The 19,419-nt window shown below is 39.2% G+C and overlaps 1 protein-coding gene across 6 annotated transcripts in view; it reads right to left on the bottom strand.

Annotated features, from left to right (window-relative positions):
• The window catches only part of LOC140197637 (ceramide transfer protein), a 130,204-nt gene that overhangs the window by 50,501 nt on the left and 60,284 nt on the right, over positions 1–19,419 (bottom strand). For 3 of the 6 annotated variants that reach the window (XM_072257897.1, XM_072257898.1, XM_072257900.1), the window contains exons 4-5: positions 4,759–4,866; positions 685–720 (exon numbers count right to left, since the gene is read on the bottom strand). In XM_072257897.1, the coding sequence (XP_072113998.1) occupies positions 685–720; positions 4,759–4,866 (144 nt within the window). The remainder of the gene's footprint in view (positions 1–684; positions 721–4,758; positions 4,867–19,419) is intronic. The other 3 variants (XM_072257899.1, XM_072257902.1, XM_072257901.1) reach the window with 1 other exon arrangement.

The raw sequence follows: 19,419 nt of genomic DNA, 5'->3' as shown, positions 1-19,419 counted from the left end.
CAGAGAACAGAGGAAAATGCTAGACCAATTAGATACAATAGTTACTGTATATCTGAGAAAGGAAATGCCGGAAAACCCCAGATGATCAGACAGCATCTGTGGAGACAGAAAAGCTCAGTAACTGTAACAGGTTGATAGCTCAGCATTACGATCAAAGATTCAAAAGCAAAAAAAAAGCTGGAAATCTGAAACAAACAAAAAAAATTGGCAAATGCACTGTGGTCTTCTGAGTGTTTCTGGCTTGTTCTGTTTTTACATTTTGATACAGGTCAGTCACATTGGTTCCTTTTACTGAATTTTTACATTGCCAAGGCCAAGAGAAAATTCAATTTCCTCAAATAATAATAGGTTCTGAATCAGATTTATGGGCATGACTTGTGTAGGTGAGCTTTTTGACTTGTCATCATTCAAGTTATAGTTTTCATTACCTGAATCTTTCAAAGATAGCTGTACTTTGCACCCCCCAGCCCAGAGATATGCACTACTCATCAAAGTGGATTGCTTTATGATTTGACCCAAAATAACCGATTAAAGCCCAATTATACAGTATTTTTGTAATTGATCAAAGATGATATAATTGTACAAGGTACATCTTATCTTAAATCTCAGTGTTGAAAGTTAGCTTGTAGATTATAGACAGCCAATGGTGCATGTTGCTTATGTGCAAATTTTAATCTTTCCTACCTGAAGGTTGAGATCTTGGACTGGCCCAATGGAAGTCTGTGGTAACAAATGAAGGACTGTATAGTTTTTCATCTATAACCATTCGTTTACACAAGTAACTAGTGTCTCTTGGAACTGAACAGAGTCGGCATTTTTGTGTTGATGGCGGTTATGCAAAAGTACACTACAAAGGAATTATTTGACCCACACGTGGAACGTAGGGCATCTGTAAAATAGTTCTATAGTGTCTATTTTCAGAAAATCTAGGAGTCAGCCCAAAGCGGTTCATCAGAAACAGCACAAAAACCTGAGTAAATTTTTCAAGAACAAGATGTCGCTGGGTCACTGAGTACATTTAACTCTCTCCCCTTTTTTAAAAAAAAAATCATTTACAAGGATAATTCAGTTATACTTTTAGAAACTTTCACCTATATATGCTGGAATGGAAAAGCCAGACTTTCCTCTACCTTTCTATTTGTTTGGATTCATATTGTTTTTTTTTTAATTTGAGGTTTAACTTGGTAGCAGCACAAAAGCTGAAAAACACAGCAACAAGCCTTCTTTATACTCTGCCTGAACAATTTTTCTTCTGAGGGTAATTTTGCATCACCAGCCAAGGCTGATTCCATTCTCAGAATACCCATCTTCCACTCTCTTTCTGTACAAATTTCATTAATACTTTTGTACGATGTAACAACTTCCATGGATTGGAATCAGTAACTTGGAAAGCTATCATATATAGAAGTCATGGCAAACGAAAGCATTGAATGGTGAACTAACTCACTACTGACATGAATTCTGAGTGACACACTATTAATTGTTTTTTTATTTATAGATACAGCACAGAACAAGCCCTTCTGGCCCAATGAGCCGCACTACCCAGCAACCCAATGATTTAAGGCATCCATTAGTCTTGCGAGACCATGGATCTGTGCCTGGAAAGTCTTCACTCTCCAGGGCGCAGGCCTGGGCAAGGTTGTCTGGAAGACCAGCAGTTGCCCATGCTGCAAGTCTCCCCTCTCCACGACACCAATGTTGTCCAAGGGAAGGGCATTAGGACCCATACAGCTTGGCACCAGTGTCGTCGCAGAGCAATGTGTGATTAAGTGCCTTGCTCAAGGACACAACACATTGCCTCGGCTGGGGCTCAAACTCATGACCTTCAGGTTGCTAGTCCAATGCGTTAACCACTTGGCCACATGCCCACACATCCAATTATTTAACACTAGCCTAATTACAGCACAATCTACAATGACCAGTTAACCTACTAACCAGTATGTCTTTGGATTGTGGGAGGAAGCTGGAGCACCCGAAGAAAACCCACATGTTCATAGGGAGAATGTACAAATGCTTTATAGACTGCACCGGATTTGAACTCTGAACGCTGGAATGCCCTGTGCTAACAGTGTCACACTAACTGCTATGCTACCACGGTGCCAGAATGACATCCTGCTTCCTCATGCCCAACAAGTCCAGTGACAACACTTTAGCTAAATAAACGAAGTCATGACCACCTGGAACTTGACCCTTTATGGAATGGTCCATACAAGCTTGTCCAATTTAGCAACATTTGCCCATGGCCTTTAAACCTTTCCAAACCATGTACCTATTCAACAGTCATTACTGTTCCCAACTCAATTATGTTCTCTGGCAGCTTATTCCACGTACACACGAGGGAAAAAAAAGTTGCCTGTCAAAGTTCCTCTTAAATGTTTACTCTCTCACCTTAAAGCTTTGCCTCAAGTTCTTGGTTCCCCAATCCTTGGGGGAAAAAAAACTACATGCGTTCACCCTACCAATACCCCATGTGAATTTATACACCTCTATAAAATCATTTCTCAATCTCCTACAGTCTTAGAAATAAGTTCCTAATTTATTCAACTTTTCCCTGCAACTCAGATCCTCAAGCCTTGAAAACATCCTTGTAATAAATTGGAAAGAGTACAGAAAAGATTTATATCTTTCTGAAAGCTGCGTGATCAAAATTGAACACAATACTCCAAGTGTAGCCTCACCAATATCTTGTACACACTTCTTCACCACCCTATCAACCTATGACTCAATTTTCAGTACATATGTACAGTACAGTCCCAAAGTCTTGAGCACCCTAGATTATTTTTTTTATTTGGCTTCCAGGTAATACGGTCTCCACAGAGCCTTGGTCTCAACATCATTGAGGCTATCTGGCTGTGTCACTTGCTTCTGTCTCTCCAGGTAATCCCAAAGTCTGCAGAGGAACTGTGGCAAGTTCTGCAAGATGCCTGGAACAACCTACCAGCCGATTTTCTTATAAAACTGCATAACAGTGTATCAAAGAGTTTTAAAGGCAAAGTGTGGTCACATCAAATATTGATTTGATTTAGTCTTTTAAAAACTGTTTACTGCTCTTTATAGAATTTTTGATACTTAGAAACCTTATTTCATTTCATTATTTTTGAAAGCATCCTCACTTCACAGCATTCACATATATCTCTACAATCTATATATCTATATATAAAAATATGCACTAACTTTTGCACAGTGCTGTACTTGTACTCCAAGGTCTGTTTTGTAATACTCTCTAGGGCCCTACCATGCACTGTGAAAGTCTTACTTGAATTTGACTCCATAAAATGCAACATTTCGCACTTATCCCAATAAAACTGCATTTGCCATTCCTCAGCTCACCTACTTAACTGATCAAGATCCCCCTGTAATTTTTGATAATCTTTTTTATTGTCCTATATACCATCTATTTTAGTGTCATTTGCAAACTTACTAACCATTACATTCCTACACAAATTATTGATATAGTGTGCAAACAATGGGCCCAGCACCAAGCTCTGAGGCACACCATTATGGGCCTCCAATTCAAGAAATAACGTCCCAATATCATCCTCTGCTTTCTAGCATCAAGCCAACTGTGTATCCAATTAGCCAGCTCTCCCTGGATTACATGCAATCTAACCTTCCCAAACAGTCTACCATGTGGAATCTCAAAAGCCTGACTGAAGTTCATATAAACAACCTCTGCTGCTCAGCCCTTGCCAACTTTCTTGGTCACATCAAAAAAAAAATCAAGTTTGTGAGATGCTCCCCCACTCAAAACCATGTTGACTATCTCTTATCAATCAGAGATTCCAGATGCTTATATAGCTAATTAATCAGAATTCTCTCCAGTAACTTAACTACCACAGATATCAGCCTTGCTGATCTATAGCTCCCAAGATTTTCTTCACTGCCCTTCGTAAACAAGGGCACAATACTTGCTTCCCTCCAGTCCTGTGGTTAATGATGATGTTAAAAGGGACTTGAGGGGCATCTTTTACCCATCACAGGAGGAGGTTTTGTATGTGGAATGAGCTGGCAGAAGTGGTACAGGCAGCTACAATTAAAAGACATTTGGCCGGTACACAAATGGGAAAGGTTTAGGAGGAATATAGGCCAGACAGAGGCATATGGGACTAACTCAGTTCGGTGACTTGGTCAGCATGGATGGGTTGGGCCATAGGGCCTTTTTCTGTGCTGTATGATTCTTTTGCAGGTGCAGATGAAAATTATTAAAAGGATGATTAAGAAACAATGATACAAATTGAAAAAAAAAGTAAAATCAGGCAATTGTCCAGTTCCCTTCAGAGCTCCAAATCAATCCAACTTTCATCAATCCCATCCCCTCACAATGACAATACTCTGCTATCTTTCTTATTTCACGTACATGGGATAGATATACATAGAGCCAAACCCCAGAGTGGAGCTTTAGGAGCAAGATCGGGACTATTTAATGTCATAGTCCTCCTCAGATGTTAAAAATTCAGATGGCAACCTCTTTTATTCTTCCCAACTTAATCTTTTGGGCTAGGCTACTTTATCACAAATTGACTAATAAACCTCTCAATTTCCACCTCAGGGTACAGTTTCAGTGAATCCATCAGAACTTCAATTTTATGATGTTAATCAATAGTGTCTAGTCTACAAAATCTGTATCGCAAACCTAACAAGTTTCTCCAGAATTTGATGCATTGGAATAAAATTCATCAAATTGTTATGGGGTGCACTTAGGTTGGACTAGAGCGAGGATGGAAAGATCAAGGGTGCATAACAGGATAATATACTCACCTTAAACGATGAGGTGGATGTAGCAGAATAACCACTTGCTGCTGATGTGAGGGAGAGCATGGAACCATGACGTCGTAAACTTGATTCTGATCCATAGCCAGATTCTGCCTATATTTAAAAAAAAACACTTAGTGCATCATGTGTATTTCATAATTCAAATCTATGCATTTGCTAAAGTCTGAGGTAATTGAATGTTCAAACTTTATGACGAGAAAACCTGCAGATGCTGGAAATGCAAGCAACACATACAAAATGCTGGAGGAACTCAGCAGGTCTGGCAGCATCAATGGAAAAGAGTAAACAGTTGACGTTTCATCAACTGTTTACTCCTTTCCAAAGATGCTGCCTGGTTTGTTATAAACTTTGTTTTATAATTTTCCCCACATCAGTTTGCTTCTTCCCCATGTTATTTTGTGTAAGTGCTAATCCAAACTTTTTCCTTCCTTCCAACCTCAGTCCTCATGCTTTGATGTTTCAGTTCTAGCACCCCTTTATGCCACTATTCCTCAAGTGATTACAAATGCAAGGTATTCTACCAATGAAAGAATAAGATGGCAAATATTTTTCAAACATACTCTGAATCTTAATAGTCATATAAACAAGGAAAGTGAATGCTGCTTAGCATTCAGTTAAAACATGGATATCACATGTCAGATCAAAGGAAACACGTAGAACAGCAGGTGCATTGAATTGATATTCAAATGCATGCTGTTGGTTCCTGATTCTGACAAAGTACCCTTCTTTATGACTTCAGTCCAATTTTCTGATACTGCCTGCACCTCTGATGTTAATGTCCTCAAAACTCACGGAATGCAAGTACGCATAATGGAATGTCTCAACAATGTCCATGGTTTGCTTCTCTTAGCTGTATGTGCCATAAAAGTGCCATTTCATTTAGTATTAAGTACAATATTTTAGACAGGCACTATCCAGCATCTTGCTACCACTGCCCACAAGATTTTTGCATTTTTGTCACAATAACCAATTTCGAATATGGGAATTGGGTTCTGGGAATTATGGAAAACCTCTGATGCTTTTTAAACACTAAAGTAACAGTGCACCTTTGCAAAACTTGTTTAATAGAAATAGAGGCAGGAAAGTTGCTTCAACTGATTGGTGAGACTAAAGCCAGGGGACATAGCCTCAAGATTTGGGGGAGTCAATTCAGGACACAGCTGAGGAGGAACCGCTTTTCCTAGAGGGTGGTGAATCTGTGGAAATATATTTCAGACAAGGTTAGATAGATTTTTGCATAGAAGGGGAATTAAGGGTTATGGGGGGAAAGCAGGTAGGTAGAGATGAGTCCATGGCCAGATCAGCCATGATCTTACTGAATGGTTGAGCAGGCTCGACAGACCAGATGGCCCACTCCTGCTCCTGTTTCTTACGTTCTATGTTATGTAGATGTCTGCTAGCTGTTAAATGCCCAGATCTTGGTTATCCAGATACACTGTAGATATGGCAAGGGATTTTTCTATCATCAATTTCCTCAATTTCACACTAATTCTTTGCCCAACTGAAATCTGTGTCCCTCATTTATTGTTATGCAGTACTGTGCAAAAGTCTTAGGCACATATACAGTATACAGCTAGGGTGGTTAAGGCTTTTGTACAGTACTATATTTGTTAACGTGGAATGGACAGCAAGTTTGTAAATCTAGTGGGAGCAAAGATTGTTGGGAATGGCAAGCATGAAGTGCTGTGCGAGGTGTGGAACAGGTGGCAGAGGAGGAGTGCTTGGGGTGGGGTGGGGTGGCTTGGGTGCAGGTCATTTGGTTTCAAACAATTGGTTTATTGATCATTACAGAATGACTCTCTGGTGCTTCCCACTCCCTCCCCTCCCCCCTTTCCCAATCATGATTTCACTCTCCCTGCCCCCATCCCACTCTCACAATAGACCCATATCAGAATCAGGTTTATCATTACTCACGTCATGAAATTTGCTTTTTGTGGCAATAGTACAGTGCAATACAAAAAAAAATCATTATAGTACTGTGCAAAAGTCTTGGGCATCCTTACAGTGGTATGCAAAAGCTTGGGCACCCCGGTCAAAATTTCTGTTACTGTGAATAGCTAAGTGAGTAAAAGATGAACTGATTTCCAAAAGGCATAAAGTTAAAGATGACACATTTCTTTAATATTTTAAGGAAACTTCTATATTTCCATCTTTTACAGTTTCAAAATAACAAAAAAAGAAAAGGGCCCGAAGCAAAAGTTTGGGCACCTGCATGGTCAGTACTTAGTAACACCCCCTTAGACAAGTATCATAGCTTGTAAACGCTTTCTATAGTCAGCCAAGAATCTTTCAATTCTTGTTTGGGGGATTTTCGCCCATTCTTCCTTGCAAAAGGCTTCTAGTTCTGTGAGATTCTTGGGCCCTCTTGCATGCACTGCTCTTTTGAGGTCTATCCACAGATTCTCGATGATGTTTAGGTCAGGGGACTGTGAGGGCCATGGCAAAACCTTCAGTTTGCGTCTCTTGAGGTAGTCCATTGTGGATTTTGAGGTGTGTTTAGGTTCATTATCCTGTTGAAATCTTCCCCTTTTCATTTTCAGCTTTTTTTTTTACAGACAGTGTGATGTTTGCTTCCAGAATTTGCTGGTATTTAATTAAATTCATTCTTCCCTCTACCAGTAAACGTTCCCCGTGCCACTGGCTGCAACACAAGCCCAAAGTATGATCGATCCACCCCCGTGCTTAACTGTTGGAGAGGGGATCTTTTCATGAAATTCTGCACCCTTTTTTCTCTGAACACACCTTTGCTCATTGCGGCCAAGTTCTACTTTAACTTCATCAGTCCACAGGACTTGATTCCAAAATGCATCAGGCTTGTTTAGATGTTCCTTGGAACCTTTTGAGTAGAACATTTTGGCCTCATAAGACTTTTTACATATGCGTAAGACTTTTGCACAGCACTATAGTCTTAGCTAAAATGAAGTAAGTTCACCCTGTTGTAGTGCTTCAACTTTATTTATAGACTGGGTAACAAACAAGTTCTGTTTTTAAAGCTATCCCTATATCAATTTTGTCTCCAAGTCTAAAAATAAACAAAAAAATACTCAATATGGTAACCATATCTGCACAGTATTGTAATAACTGGCATCAAAAGCACACAAAACTGATAAGAACAATTATTAATAGTGGAGAGAAAGAGGAAACTAATTCTGCTGTTTGTAGAAACAATATTATGGGAGCTCTAAAACAGATGCATACTACATCAAACCCTCTTTCTCTCAAAATTTAATGTGTGGCATTTGTGGCACTGATCGAGGGGATGGGAAACAGAAAATGCAAAAATGGGCAGAAGTTGCAACAAATTTGTCCTGGGTATTGTAACAGGCTTTCAATTGTGATCACCCCTCCCCCACTCAATTTGTACGTTTTTCAATAAGAGCCAATAGAGCGTTGGCGTAGGACTGAAGACCCAAGTGCAGTGCGGAGGAGTATCAAAGATGCAAGCCTTCAGGGACTGAAAGGAAGAGAAATTTCTTCAGTCAAATCGTTGCAACCTTTCAAAATTCATTACTCAAGATAGTTGGGAGATCCGGTAATTGATTTCATTCAAAACAGATCAACTTATTGTTTATGGACAAGATGAAAATCATGCAATTCTGGGCACATTTTGGAAAAATGTTATGTATGTAATACCTCAGTAATATTATACGTCATTAAGCCAACACGACATCTGCGCACTCCGCACTAAAAGCAAAACTAAATGTACACAAGTCATCCCCTGTCCCATGTTTTTCTTTCAATTAGTTTAATGCTTTGGGTTACAAAACAAAGTATTGAGGTGGAATATCGTCCATGATCTTGTCGATTCATAGGCCAAGCACAATGGGTTAATTTGCCTGCTCCTATTTCTAATGCATTTATGTCTTATCACGTACTAAAGTCGGCGGCCCAGCAGTTTTTTTTAGAAACACAAAGAGAATTTAAAATGTATAATGCACAAAATGCCAAAGACTACTGTAAAATCCTATTGGGTACATAGCCAATGGCACTACGTAGATCAAATGTAGCATAATTAACTGTCTCAAAGTCCTTTCCTCTAATTGCCCTATGAGCACAAAACATGAAGGAAAACGGGTTATAGATGTCCTTCATTTCAAACGCATCCAGAGTCCCCTTTAAGCTACAATGAACCTGGCCTCACTGGTCTTGCAAAGAGCAACTTTGCCTAATTAGCTTCTGCCACTAGATCACAAATGTATATAATATTAATGGCACCTAGACTGAGTGTGCACGCTAAGTGATCCTTCCTGGAAACACATCGGGCACACAGCACACCCAAAAAGAAAATTAGACGTTTGACGTTTGTAAGTCCCCAATTACATTCAGTGGTTTCTAATTAAATTTTATCTAGTAGTACACAAATGTTGAACATCTCAATAGAAGTGAGAATTTTACTTGCAATAATGCTGTTGCTATGCAACAGTTTTCTACAAATCTAAGCTTTGCTCTCAAACTCTGGAATGGCAGTACAGTTATCAGTTGTTCATCAGTTCGTGCTATGGACAACTCTACTAATGTGTGTTCAATCCAAATAATTCCTGTGATTACATGGGTTTCTTCTGGGTGCCCTGGTTTAATCAAACATAGCAAAGGTGTGATTGTAGTTTAAAAGACAGGGGTAGCTGGTGGGCATGCGACAGAGAATAGGTTGCAGTTAGTTAACTGGGGATATCGGAACTGACAGATGGGCTCTAACACTGGGATAAACACAATTTGCTGTATAACGCTGGAAGCTGCCATAAGGAAATACAAGTAGGAGCTGCCAGCCATTCTTAGTCTCCAGCTGCAAGGAATTAAAATATTACTCCCCTTGACTTTGTTGCAAGGTACTGGGACAAACATCATAGGGCATAATCAAGAAACTGGGTCTTTCCCCAACTTTGTTTGAAGACTTGTATTTACTAATTATAAAAATAATGAAGATTGCGTTAAGGGACAGGGTGGAGAATGGTTTGTAATTTGAATGATACTTATCTACTTGGGCATGGAACAGTGCATGATTTGCATTTAGCATGAAGCATTGCTGGGTGTGAACACAAGTCAGCCACAGGTAGGTGTATTGGAGATCTGAAGTAGGAAGACATGTGGCAAAACTTCTTTTTAAAAAAAGTTAGCAGTTTAAACCAAGATTAACTACAAAGCCTTCGAACCATCTCATAAAAGGATGGAGAAAAATACTGATTTTAATCTATCTACAGGTTCACAAACTATGAAATAGCAGTTCCTGAGAAGGCATAACTCACAATAGGGCAGGTAGAAGGGGAGAGCTCTGGGTAACAGAAGTATCACATGAAACCTCATTCTTCATGACTAAGTGAATTATAAGCAAATTCACATGCAACTTTATGATTAGGTCAAAAATATCTCCACTGCAGTAGAGGTTAAACATTGATACTGAAGACTTTTGAGATAACATTGCCAGGTTTTAAAAAAATTCAGACGATTCAACTTCATTTGCTGTGTTGTTTGGACAGCAGCCATTATTCTTGAATATATTCAAAGCAGCAGGTTCAGCAAGCAAGTTGGAAGGTAGTTTACTCTGCTTTCTGAAGACACTTCTGAAACGCAGATCACAAATCACTTAATTGGTACTTTGTTTCCTGCAGGACTAATGCAGCATACTACACCGTGGACAAAATAAATGGCTCAAATTCAGACACGACAGAATTTCTTCTCCTGAGGGTCAATTTCCTTTGTTCATAGTAATTAATGGAAATGTGATGTTAATTATACATATAAAACAAACACACTATACCTAAGAACTTAAGATTAGTTTTGATTAGTAGTAGAAACTACATCTGAAAAATGCATAGGGTAAGTATACAGACATGCAAAGGTATTTCAAGAGATGCAACTAAAGCAAAACTGGTTCATGCCATAATCAAGACTATTGGTTCATATCATTAGCTGTTCACTGCAAAGCCTTAAACTGTAGAAACAATATATTTCTCTGTCATACATGTAATAATTCCAATGCAACAGAATACAAACTGAAATTTCCATGAAGGGGTATGGTTAACAGCAGTCTCCTGGTTCCAACAGGAGCAAAGCAAAAATGTGATGCTCTGCTGCAAATGCCATATAAAACAAAACTCTGCAAGTTAATGATGCTGGTTACCATGCCAAGAGTAAGGGTGTATTTTCAAGAGCTGGAGATCCATGCAGAAATTATACCAGATGATTCTCACAGACTGACATTAATGGTGCACTGCAACGATGGCTGCTGCTGTCTGCTACATCCCACCACAGGATCCATTACAGCTTCCTTGTTTTTCAAAGAAAAACACTGCAATCTGCAAATTCAGTTCACTGCTGGTGTGAAATGCTGTTGGCAGCAAAGCACAGAGCGTGGGTCTGCAGCTTCTCCCTTACTGCCTCAAAAATAGACAAAAACCTCATCCCACACTTAGTTCTAATCAATCTAAAGTAGGTCAATAATCACACTAGCACAAATGCAAAGCATCATGGGAATTAATTTAATATGCATTTTACCAAAATATTTCTGCCAAGCAAATTTAAATTTTATTTTGATGTCCCATACGAGCATGCATTAAGGCAGTTTTTTGTTGCAACATAATTATTTGTAGCCAACAACAGCAAAATGCAGCACACAGCTGGCACCTGCATTCTTCATAATACTGCTGCAACTTAACATCCTGGGAAGCTACACAAAAATCAGTATGATTGATTTCAGTTAAGAAATGTGGAGTTCCTTTAACATGACAACTGCCACATTGCGGTCCTGACAACTTGAAAGAGAAACCGATACACAAACAACTCCATATCCAAGAATGTTGTCAACTTGCACTTTTTAAAAAAAAGCACCAACTAGAAGATTCCTGATCCAAACTTCAAGAATCAAGCCGGATATACCTGCCTCATGTAAAGCAGTACAACAAGCTGGTTGGATACAACATCAGTTGTCACAATTAGTGGATATATGCAGACATTTTAAGAAAATACATTGCTTCACCATAGGAGAGATCGAAACTCACTTGAAATGAACTGCTGAAACTTCAGTTCATGTCTGTTTAGTTTGCTGACATATTATTAGACTTCAACAAATGAAGAGGTCATAAACAGTTTCTATAACTTAGCTCTCTCACTCATCTAGTTAACTAAAATACAACTGAAACTGTACAGTATACTCTCTCATACTTTTCTGGTCTCCACTTTCACTGATGACAACACCAAAAATTCACATACTTGTTGCTGATCCTCCTTACCTTACGTCATCATGACATGGAAAAAAAAATGTTGATTTATGTAACAGTTCCATCAGTAGCAAATAGGAATTAACTTTTTTTTTGTTTCCAGGTCAATCATCTAAAATTACCAGAATCCCCGTAAAGATGTGATATACTTGTGCATTACTTAGCCATTACAAACTTTCTAAGTAGAATTCTACACCCTAAACAATACATTTCTATGTTCAAGTTGTCCAATTTTCTCCCTTCTGCCCCTATCTCAATTTGGGAGGCAAAAGTTATGTATACACAGTCTAACGGCTCCTTCATGAAATTTGGAGATAGACAGCGAAATTAAAATCATGGTTGTTCCTGCAAGACCCTGATGTCACATGTCTGAACACACAGAACATTGCACTAAACAATTTAATTTCTAGGCACTTACAACTATACCAACATAGAAGATAAAGAGGAATGTGGCTTCACTAAGACAAGTGCATTGAAGATTATTATGGACAATTAATAAGTAACACTTCACCCAATTTCACACTTAAGGTATCAGCATTTCAAGAAACCAGGATGCAATGAAAATAATTCAGTGCATTTAACAAGAACTGTGGATTCAGGTTAATTTGGGACACATCGGGACAGTACATTTTGGCCCAATTAAATGGTTGTCTCAACTAGCCAAAGATTCATAGAAATGGTTAAAAAGTTGAAGTACCATGCATCTGAGTAACAAATTATGTATTTAAATGAAATACAGAACAAATTAGAACATTACCAATACTACTATAGAACTATAAAACAGTATCAACTCTAATTGTTATCAGAGGAATTGATCTACTTTATGCTGTTGTGTTCTTTTGATTGACTGCAAATGAAGAAAATCAGCACAAGCACCTAGTGTAGATAATGAAATCAATGCCTTTCTGCATCTTGGTAAGGGTCTGAAAATTTTAACCAAAATAAACAAAATGATCCAAAAGCATTTGAATTGTTGTCCGTTAGCCCAAATGGATAGCAAGCACATGCAACTGACACTACTGAAAAACGTACGCACTAAGCAGTGCAGTGTCTAATGGCCACACAATTGAATCTAGTTAGAAATTGTTTGGCAACACTCTCCTGTCCCAATTAAAGACAGTGTCCCAAATAAACAAAGGGAATCTTTGTTTATTTTCTTGATTAGTTTTTGTTCTTTGAGAGAGTTATTCCAAATAAGCAGCTGCCTCGACTAACTGATGATCTAATTAACTGGAATCCACTGCATTTTCTTTTTGAAAGTACGTAAAACAGAACAAGACAGATGATCGTCAAACACTGTTAGTGCGAGAAACCGACAAACGTGGTCAAGAAAACAATTACGCAAACACGAGGAGATCTGCAGATGCTGGAAATTCAAGCAACACACTGGTGCTGGTGAACGCAGCAGGCCAGGCAGTGTCTATAGGAAGAGGTACAGTCGACGCTTCGGGCCAAGACCCTTCGTCAGAACTAACTGAAAGAAGAGCTAGTAAGAGATTTGAAAGTGGGAGGGGGAGGAGGAGATCCAAAATGATAGGAGAAGACAGGGAGAGGGATGGAGCCAAGAGCTGGAAAGTTGATTGGCAAAAGGAATACGAGGCTGGAGAAAGGAGAGGATCATGGGACGGGAGGCCTAGGGAGAAAGGAAGGGAGAGAGGGGAAACCCAGAGGATGGGCAAGGAGTTATAGTGAGAGGGACAGAGGGAGGAAAAAAAAAGAGGAAGGGGGGAATAATAATGAATAAATGAGGGATGGGGTACGAAGGGGAGGTGGGGCATTAACGGAAGTTAGAGAAGTCAATGTTCATGCCATCAGGTTGGAAACAATTAGTTGTCAATGCTGACAGACCTCCTGATTTCTGAACATTTGGAGTGTTGCTCAACAATCAAATGTTTTTCTTCTGCATCACATATACTTGTATGATTCTTCTGACGTTGTGTTGAAAGCAAATTAGAGGGGAAATTTTCAATACTTCAATCCCAATTTTCAAAAGCCCTACAGATTGAAAAACATTCGCTGCATGGGGAAAGCTGCATTTGCAACAGCACACAGAGGCTTTAGGAAACTATGCTAATGACAGATCTGTTGTGAAAGGAAAATAATTAGTGATGGAATGTATGAATACTAATAAATTCTTGAATTTAGAAGGCCAAAGATTAAACAAGGTATATAAAGGCATAAATTTAGGTAGAGGAATTATTTCTCTGGTGAGTTGAGGAATCCTGAAAAGGCATAATCTCAATCTCAGATCTGTGCTATTTAGGAGTGAAATTAGTAAATAAATGTGCAAATAAGCAATAGTCATGAGGCTAAATGGCTACCCTGCCGTTATGGTCCTAATAATACAAAAATATTCTATAGGAGACCTACAAAGAGTGGTTAGGGAATGCTCTGTGCCCTTAAACCCTTCATTCATCATGAAAATGACAATTTGGAAAATGTTGACAACTTCAGGCCAATTTTTCCATATATTTTAGTAATTGACCAACATTTTATGGGCTTTAAATAAAATACATGACAATGGTAGTATAAAAGGACGGCACAATGGCACTGCAGCAAATACAGAATCTCAAGTCAAGCAGCCCAGTTTTAATTCTGATCACTGTTGTGCAGAGTTGCATATTATCTCGGTGCACATACGGACCCTCAGGTGCTCCAACTTTCTCCCACATTGCAAAGACATAATGTTTGGTAGATTAAATTGCTCGCAGTGTAGACAGGTGATTTTAAAAAATCTGGACTGTTAATGGGGCTCTGAAAGAATTGGCTACAGGAAATAGGTGGGGGGGGGGATGGCATTGGTCTGAGGGCCAGTACAGACTTGAGCTGAACGGCCTCCTATATCATAAGGAACTATATTAGGTGGAGCTAGTTTATTATCAGTTTACTCCACAAAGTAGTTCAGTATAGATTACCTAACAAAAGAATAAACCACTTGAATTAATACAGGTTTATTAGTACAAAATTATTCCTGGATTGAATGGCTGGTCATATGAAGAGCAATTGATGGCTCTGGGCCTGTATTCACTAGAATTCAAAAGAATGAAGGGTGACCTCATTGAAACCTATCAAATGGTGAAAGGCCTTTATAGCGTGGATGTGGAGAGATTGTTTCCTAGACCCAGAGGACATTGCATCAGAATAGAGGGGCATCCTTCTAGACTAGAGATGAAGAGGAATTCTTTTAGCCAGAGAATGGCAAATCTGTGGAATTCTTTGCCACAGGCAGCTGTGGAAGCCAAGTCTTATGTATATTTAAGGCAGGGGTTGACAGATTCTTGACTGGTCAGGGCATGAAGGGATACGGGGAGAGGGCAGCAGTTTTTTAAAAAATTATTTATTAAGTGCAATCTTAAACAATAGCCAGATCAGAAATGCTGATCAAGTCAACTAGTTCCCAAAAGAGAATTCTGACAGGCCAATCGATGGCTTCACTGCTGCTCAGCGATAGAACAAAAAAAAATCATATGTAGAATTAAGAAACATTAAAAACTAGTAGAAATACTGGAGTCATGATGATCATGATGAAGTCTGCTGGAGAGGGGCTGAGGGGAAAATTGTCGGATCAGCCATGATGACATGGCAGAGCAGACCTTATGGGTCAAATGGCCCAATTCTGCTCCAATATCTTATGGTCTTAATATGACCATTAAAGAACATACTCATTAGCTTTGACAGTACAATTTTGTATGGACATTTGATCTAAAAAAAACATGGAAGTGTTACTAAACTTAAAATGCATTTAATTGTTCGGTACCTAATTATCCAATTGCATATTCAGCTGTATCAACCAAGCTCACAAATATAGGATAAAATCTGTATTTGGTTAAAAATCTCTCCAATATTGGATGGGGGAGGGAAAGACAACAGCCCACCTCTTCAAAGGATTGCAACATGTAATGTTAGTATACAACAGCCTTTCCTATTTCATGCTGGTTTCACTGAAGACTGCAGCAAATTGATTAGAGATTAAAAAGACTACAGCGTTATTCAAAAAGTCTAACCTGACCTTGGTCACATTGCCTGACCCTTTTTAATGTCTGCTTTATTAAATATTTGAAGAAGGTTAAACAATTGGTTGTCTCCAACTTTATATATAATTTTATACACTGCTGTCTGCAGGTCCACCCCAAGTACCACCAAATTAAATTCTGATGATAGCAGGAGGGTATTTTTCAGATCTATGTTGATTTGTTGCTAAACCTGTAAGATTGATGGAGCAGAGACCAAATATACAAATATTCCAAGCAGCAAATGTGGCTCAGAGAGGAGGATCAGCTAGCTTTAGTAACAAAGCAGCTGCTCTATCATTGAAGAACATGTACAAGAACATTTTCTTTTAAATTTGTGGAATTTAAAAAGCCTCCCAACTGGATGGTATGGCAACTGCTCTGACCAAGCCTGCAAAAAAATTAAGAGTTGTGAACACAGCCCAATCCATCATGAAAACTTGTCCCTCTTCTACAGACCATGTTGCAGTAAAGCAACCAACATCACTGACCCCTCCCACCCTGGTCTTTCTCTTTTGTTTCCTGCACCCCCCGCCCACACTCTCCTCGGCCAGAAGATACAAAAGCTGGAGAACACTTACCACCAGACTACAGGACAGCTTCTATTCCACCGTTATTAGGTTCTTGAATAGACCTCTTGAATGATAAAGATGAACTCACTCGCCCAACCTATCTTGCCATAGTTCTTGCACTTTGTCTACTTGCCCTGCAGTTTCTCTGCAACACTATATTCTACGTTCTTTTTTCTGCTTTTGTACATCCATTACGTATGCACTGATCGGTCTGTATAGCATGCAAAACAGAGGATTTTCATTATCTCTGTTATACATGTGACAATAATAAACTGATTTCCAACATAACCTGCAGATGGCACTGTGCAATACTTGCATACAAACCTGACATAGCAAAAGGTTACTCACGGTCAGTGACTGGAAATAAACCCTGATAGTTGCGTTAATCAGTTCAGAATGTTTTAAATTTATCAGCTTTGGAAATCTGACAGTGCAATGAAAGAGAAAGATGACAGCTCATGAAGAATTTTAGAAAATGAGATGGAAATTTTAGAACTTACATTTGCATCAATATTGTATTTGTTCCTCCAGTTCAAACAGAAAAGGATAGTACATGGGAAATAGTTTTTCCTCTCTTAATTACGATGTGCCATTTCTAACATTGAGATCTCAACTAATTTGGTAACTTCAAGACAAAAGTGCCAACAGTATTATTTCTGTGCAACAACCAACTCTTTGGTCATAAATCCACTGACAAAAGCTTCCACTATCTTATGCTTGTTGATGAGCAGCTGCTGCAACAACCTCCTCTGCAAGACTAAAGACCAAGAATCCACAGTAACATTCCCCACCCCCTCTCCCGGGTAGATATTTTACACACATTAAATTTATAATAGTTTAGGCAGCTGATAGTTTGGTTTAATATTACCACATGTGCCAAAATCTAGTGAAAAGCTTGCTTTGCATACTGTTTATACAAATCAAAGCATTACACAGTGCACTGAGCTAGGATAAGGTAAAACAGTAACAATGCACAATAAAGCATAAAAGCTACCAAAAAAGTTCAGTGCAGATAAACGATAAAGTTCAAGATCATAAGGTAATTTGCAAGACCAAGAGTCCATGTTATTGTACAAAGGGCTTATTCAAGAATCTGATAACAGTGGGACAGAAGCTGACCTTGAGCTTCGTGGTTACATGCCCAATGGGAGAGAGGGGAAGAGAGCATGTCCAGGGTAGGAAGAGACTTTAATTATGCTGGCTACTTTACTATGGCAGCAAGTACAGACAGAATCCATCGAGAGGAAGCTGGTTCCTGTGAGGTGCTAAACTGTGTTCGCACTCTTTGCAGTTTCTTGCAGTCATGTGCAAAGCTGCTGCCACACCAAGACATTATGCATCTATATAAAAATGCTTTCTATGGAGGATCAATAAAAATTAATAAGGGTCGATGAGGACATGCAGAGTTTCTTCAGTAAAGTAGTAAAGGTATTGGTTTGCTTTCTTGGCCGTGACACCAACGTGATTGGACAGGACAGGCTATTGATGCTCACTCCTGGGAATCTGAAGCTTTCAACCTCAACATAGTTTATATAGGCAAGAGCATGTGTGCCATCCTCTTGTTTTATTAAGATTTAGTGAAAGCTCGTGACTACGACATGTCACTAAGCTCTCTATCTCCTGCTTGTACGCCAACCATTATTTGAGATGCAGCTTACTATGGTGGTATCATCTGCAAACTTGTAGCTGGCATTCAAGCAGAATCTGGCTATGCAGTCATGAGTGTACAGGGAGTAAAGGGCTGAGGCCAATCTCATGGTGTATCGGTGCTTAGAATAATTGGGACAGAGGTTTTACCTATCCTTACTGATTGCGGTCTGTTAGTCAGTTGCAGAAGGAGGCATTTGGTGTTTGGTGATGTTTGCCTGGGATGGAAGTCAGACTTTCAATCAATAAATGTGGTGATATGATGTGTCAGAACATGATTGGAGAGAGGTCTGAGCATGCGCAGAAATGATAAGAATGATCGAGAACATGGTACTGTAAGAAACGTGGTTTGGTTGTTGCTGTAAATAAAAGTTCTATGTCTTCCAGAACATGTTTCTTTATTAGTAACCCACGGTACATATAAATATAAAGAACACAACAATAAACATAGGTGCCTTTACCGTGCAGATACTCCAGTTGCTGATTGTGGATGGGTGATGGGTGAGGAGATGAGTGTAGATCAGTTTTACTGGTGGGCAAATTGCAGTAAGTTGAGGTTTTTTGTAAAGCTGGAGCTGATATGTGCCATGACCAGTCTCTCCAAAGCATTTCACGATAGTAGACGTTACAGCGAATAGGCAGTAGTCATTAAGGCACGTTATCTTGTTTTTCTAACGTACCGGGATGAAACTAGTCTTCCTAAATCACAGGACATCTGCAACCTGAAACAGGGAGCAGTTGAAAATATCTGCAAATACTCCTGCCTGCTGAACCACACAGGATCCAAGAACACAGACAGGGACACCAACCAGGCCGATGTTTTCCACGGATTCCCCTTCTAGAATACTGTTCCTACATCCATGACAAGTGACTATAGATTCAGGGTATATGGCAAACTGTCAGGATGGGTGGTGACATACAGTTATATAGCTAGGGTGCTAAGACTTTGACACAGTACTCCAGTAATTTTATGTGTTACACTGTACTGCTGCCACAAAAAAACACAAATTTCATGACATGAGTGATAATGCCGATTCTGATATGGGTTTCTGTTGTGGACTGAGAGTGGGAAGAGGGCAGGGAGAGAGCAGGGAGCAGGATGCATCAGAGGGACATTCTGTAATGATCAATAAACTAATTGTTTGGAATCAAGTCACCTTGCCTGGTGTCTTAGGGTTGAGTGTGTCTAAACCTGCACCACTC

This window comes from Mobula birostris, chromosome 5 (assembly GCF_030028105.1).
Source record: "Mobula birostris isolate sMobBir1 chromosome 5, sMobBir1.hap1, whole genome shotgun sequence".
NCBI lineage: Eukaryota > Metazoa > Chordata > Chondrichthyes > Myliobatiformes > Myliobatidae > Mobula > Mobula birostris.
This window is presented reverse-complemented; position numbering and strand designations above follow the sequence as displayed.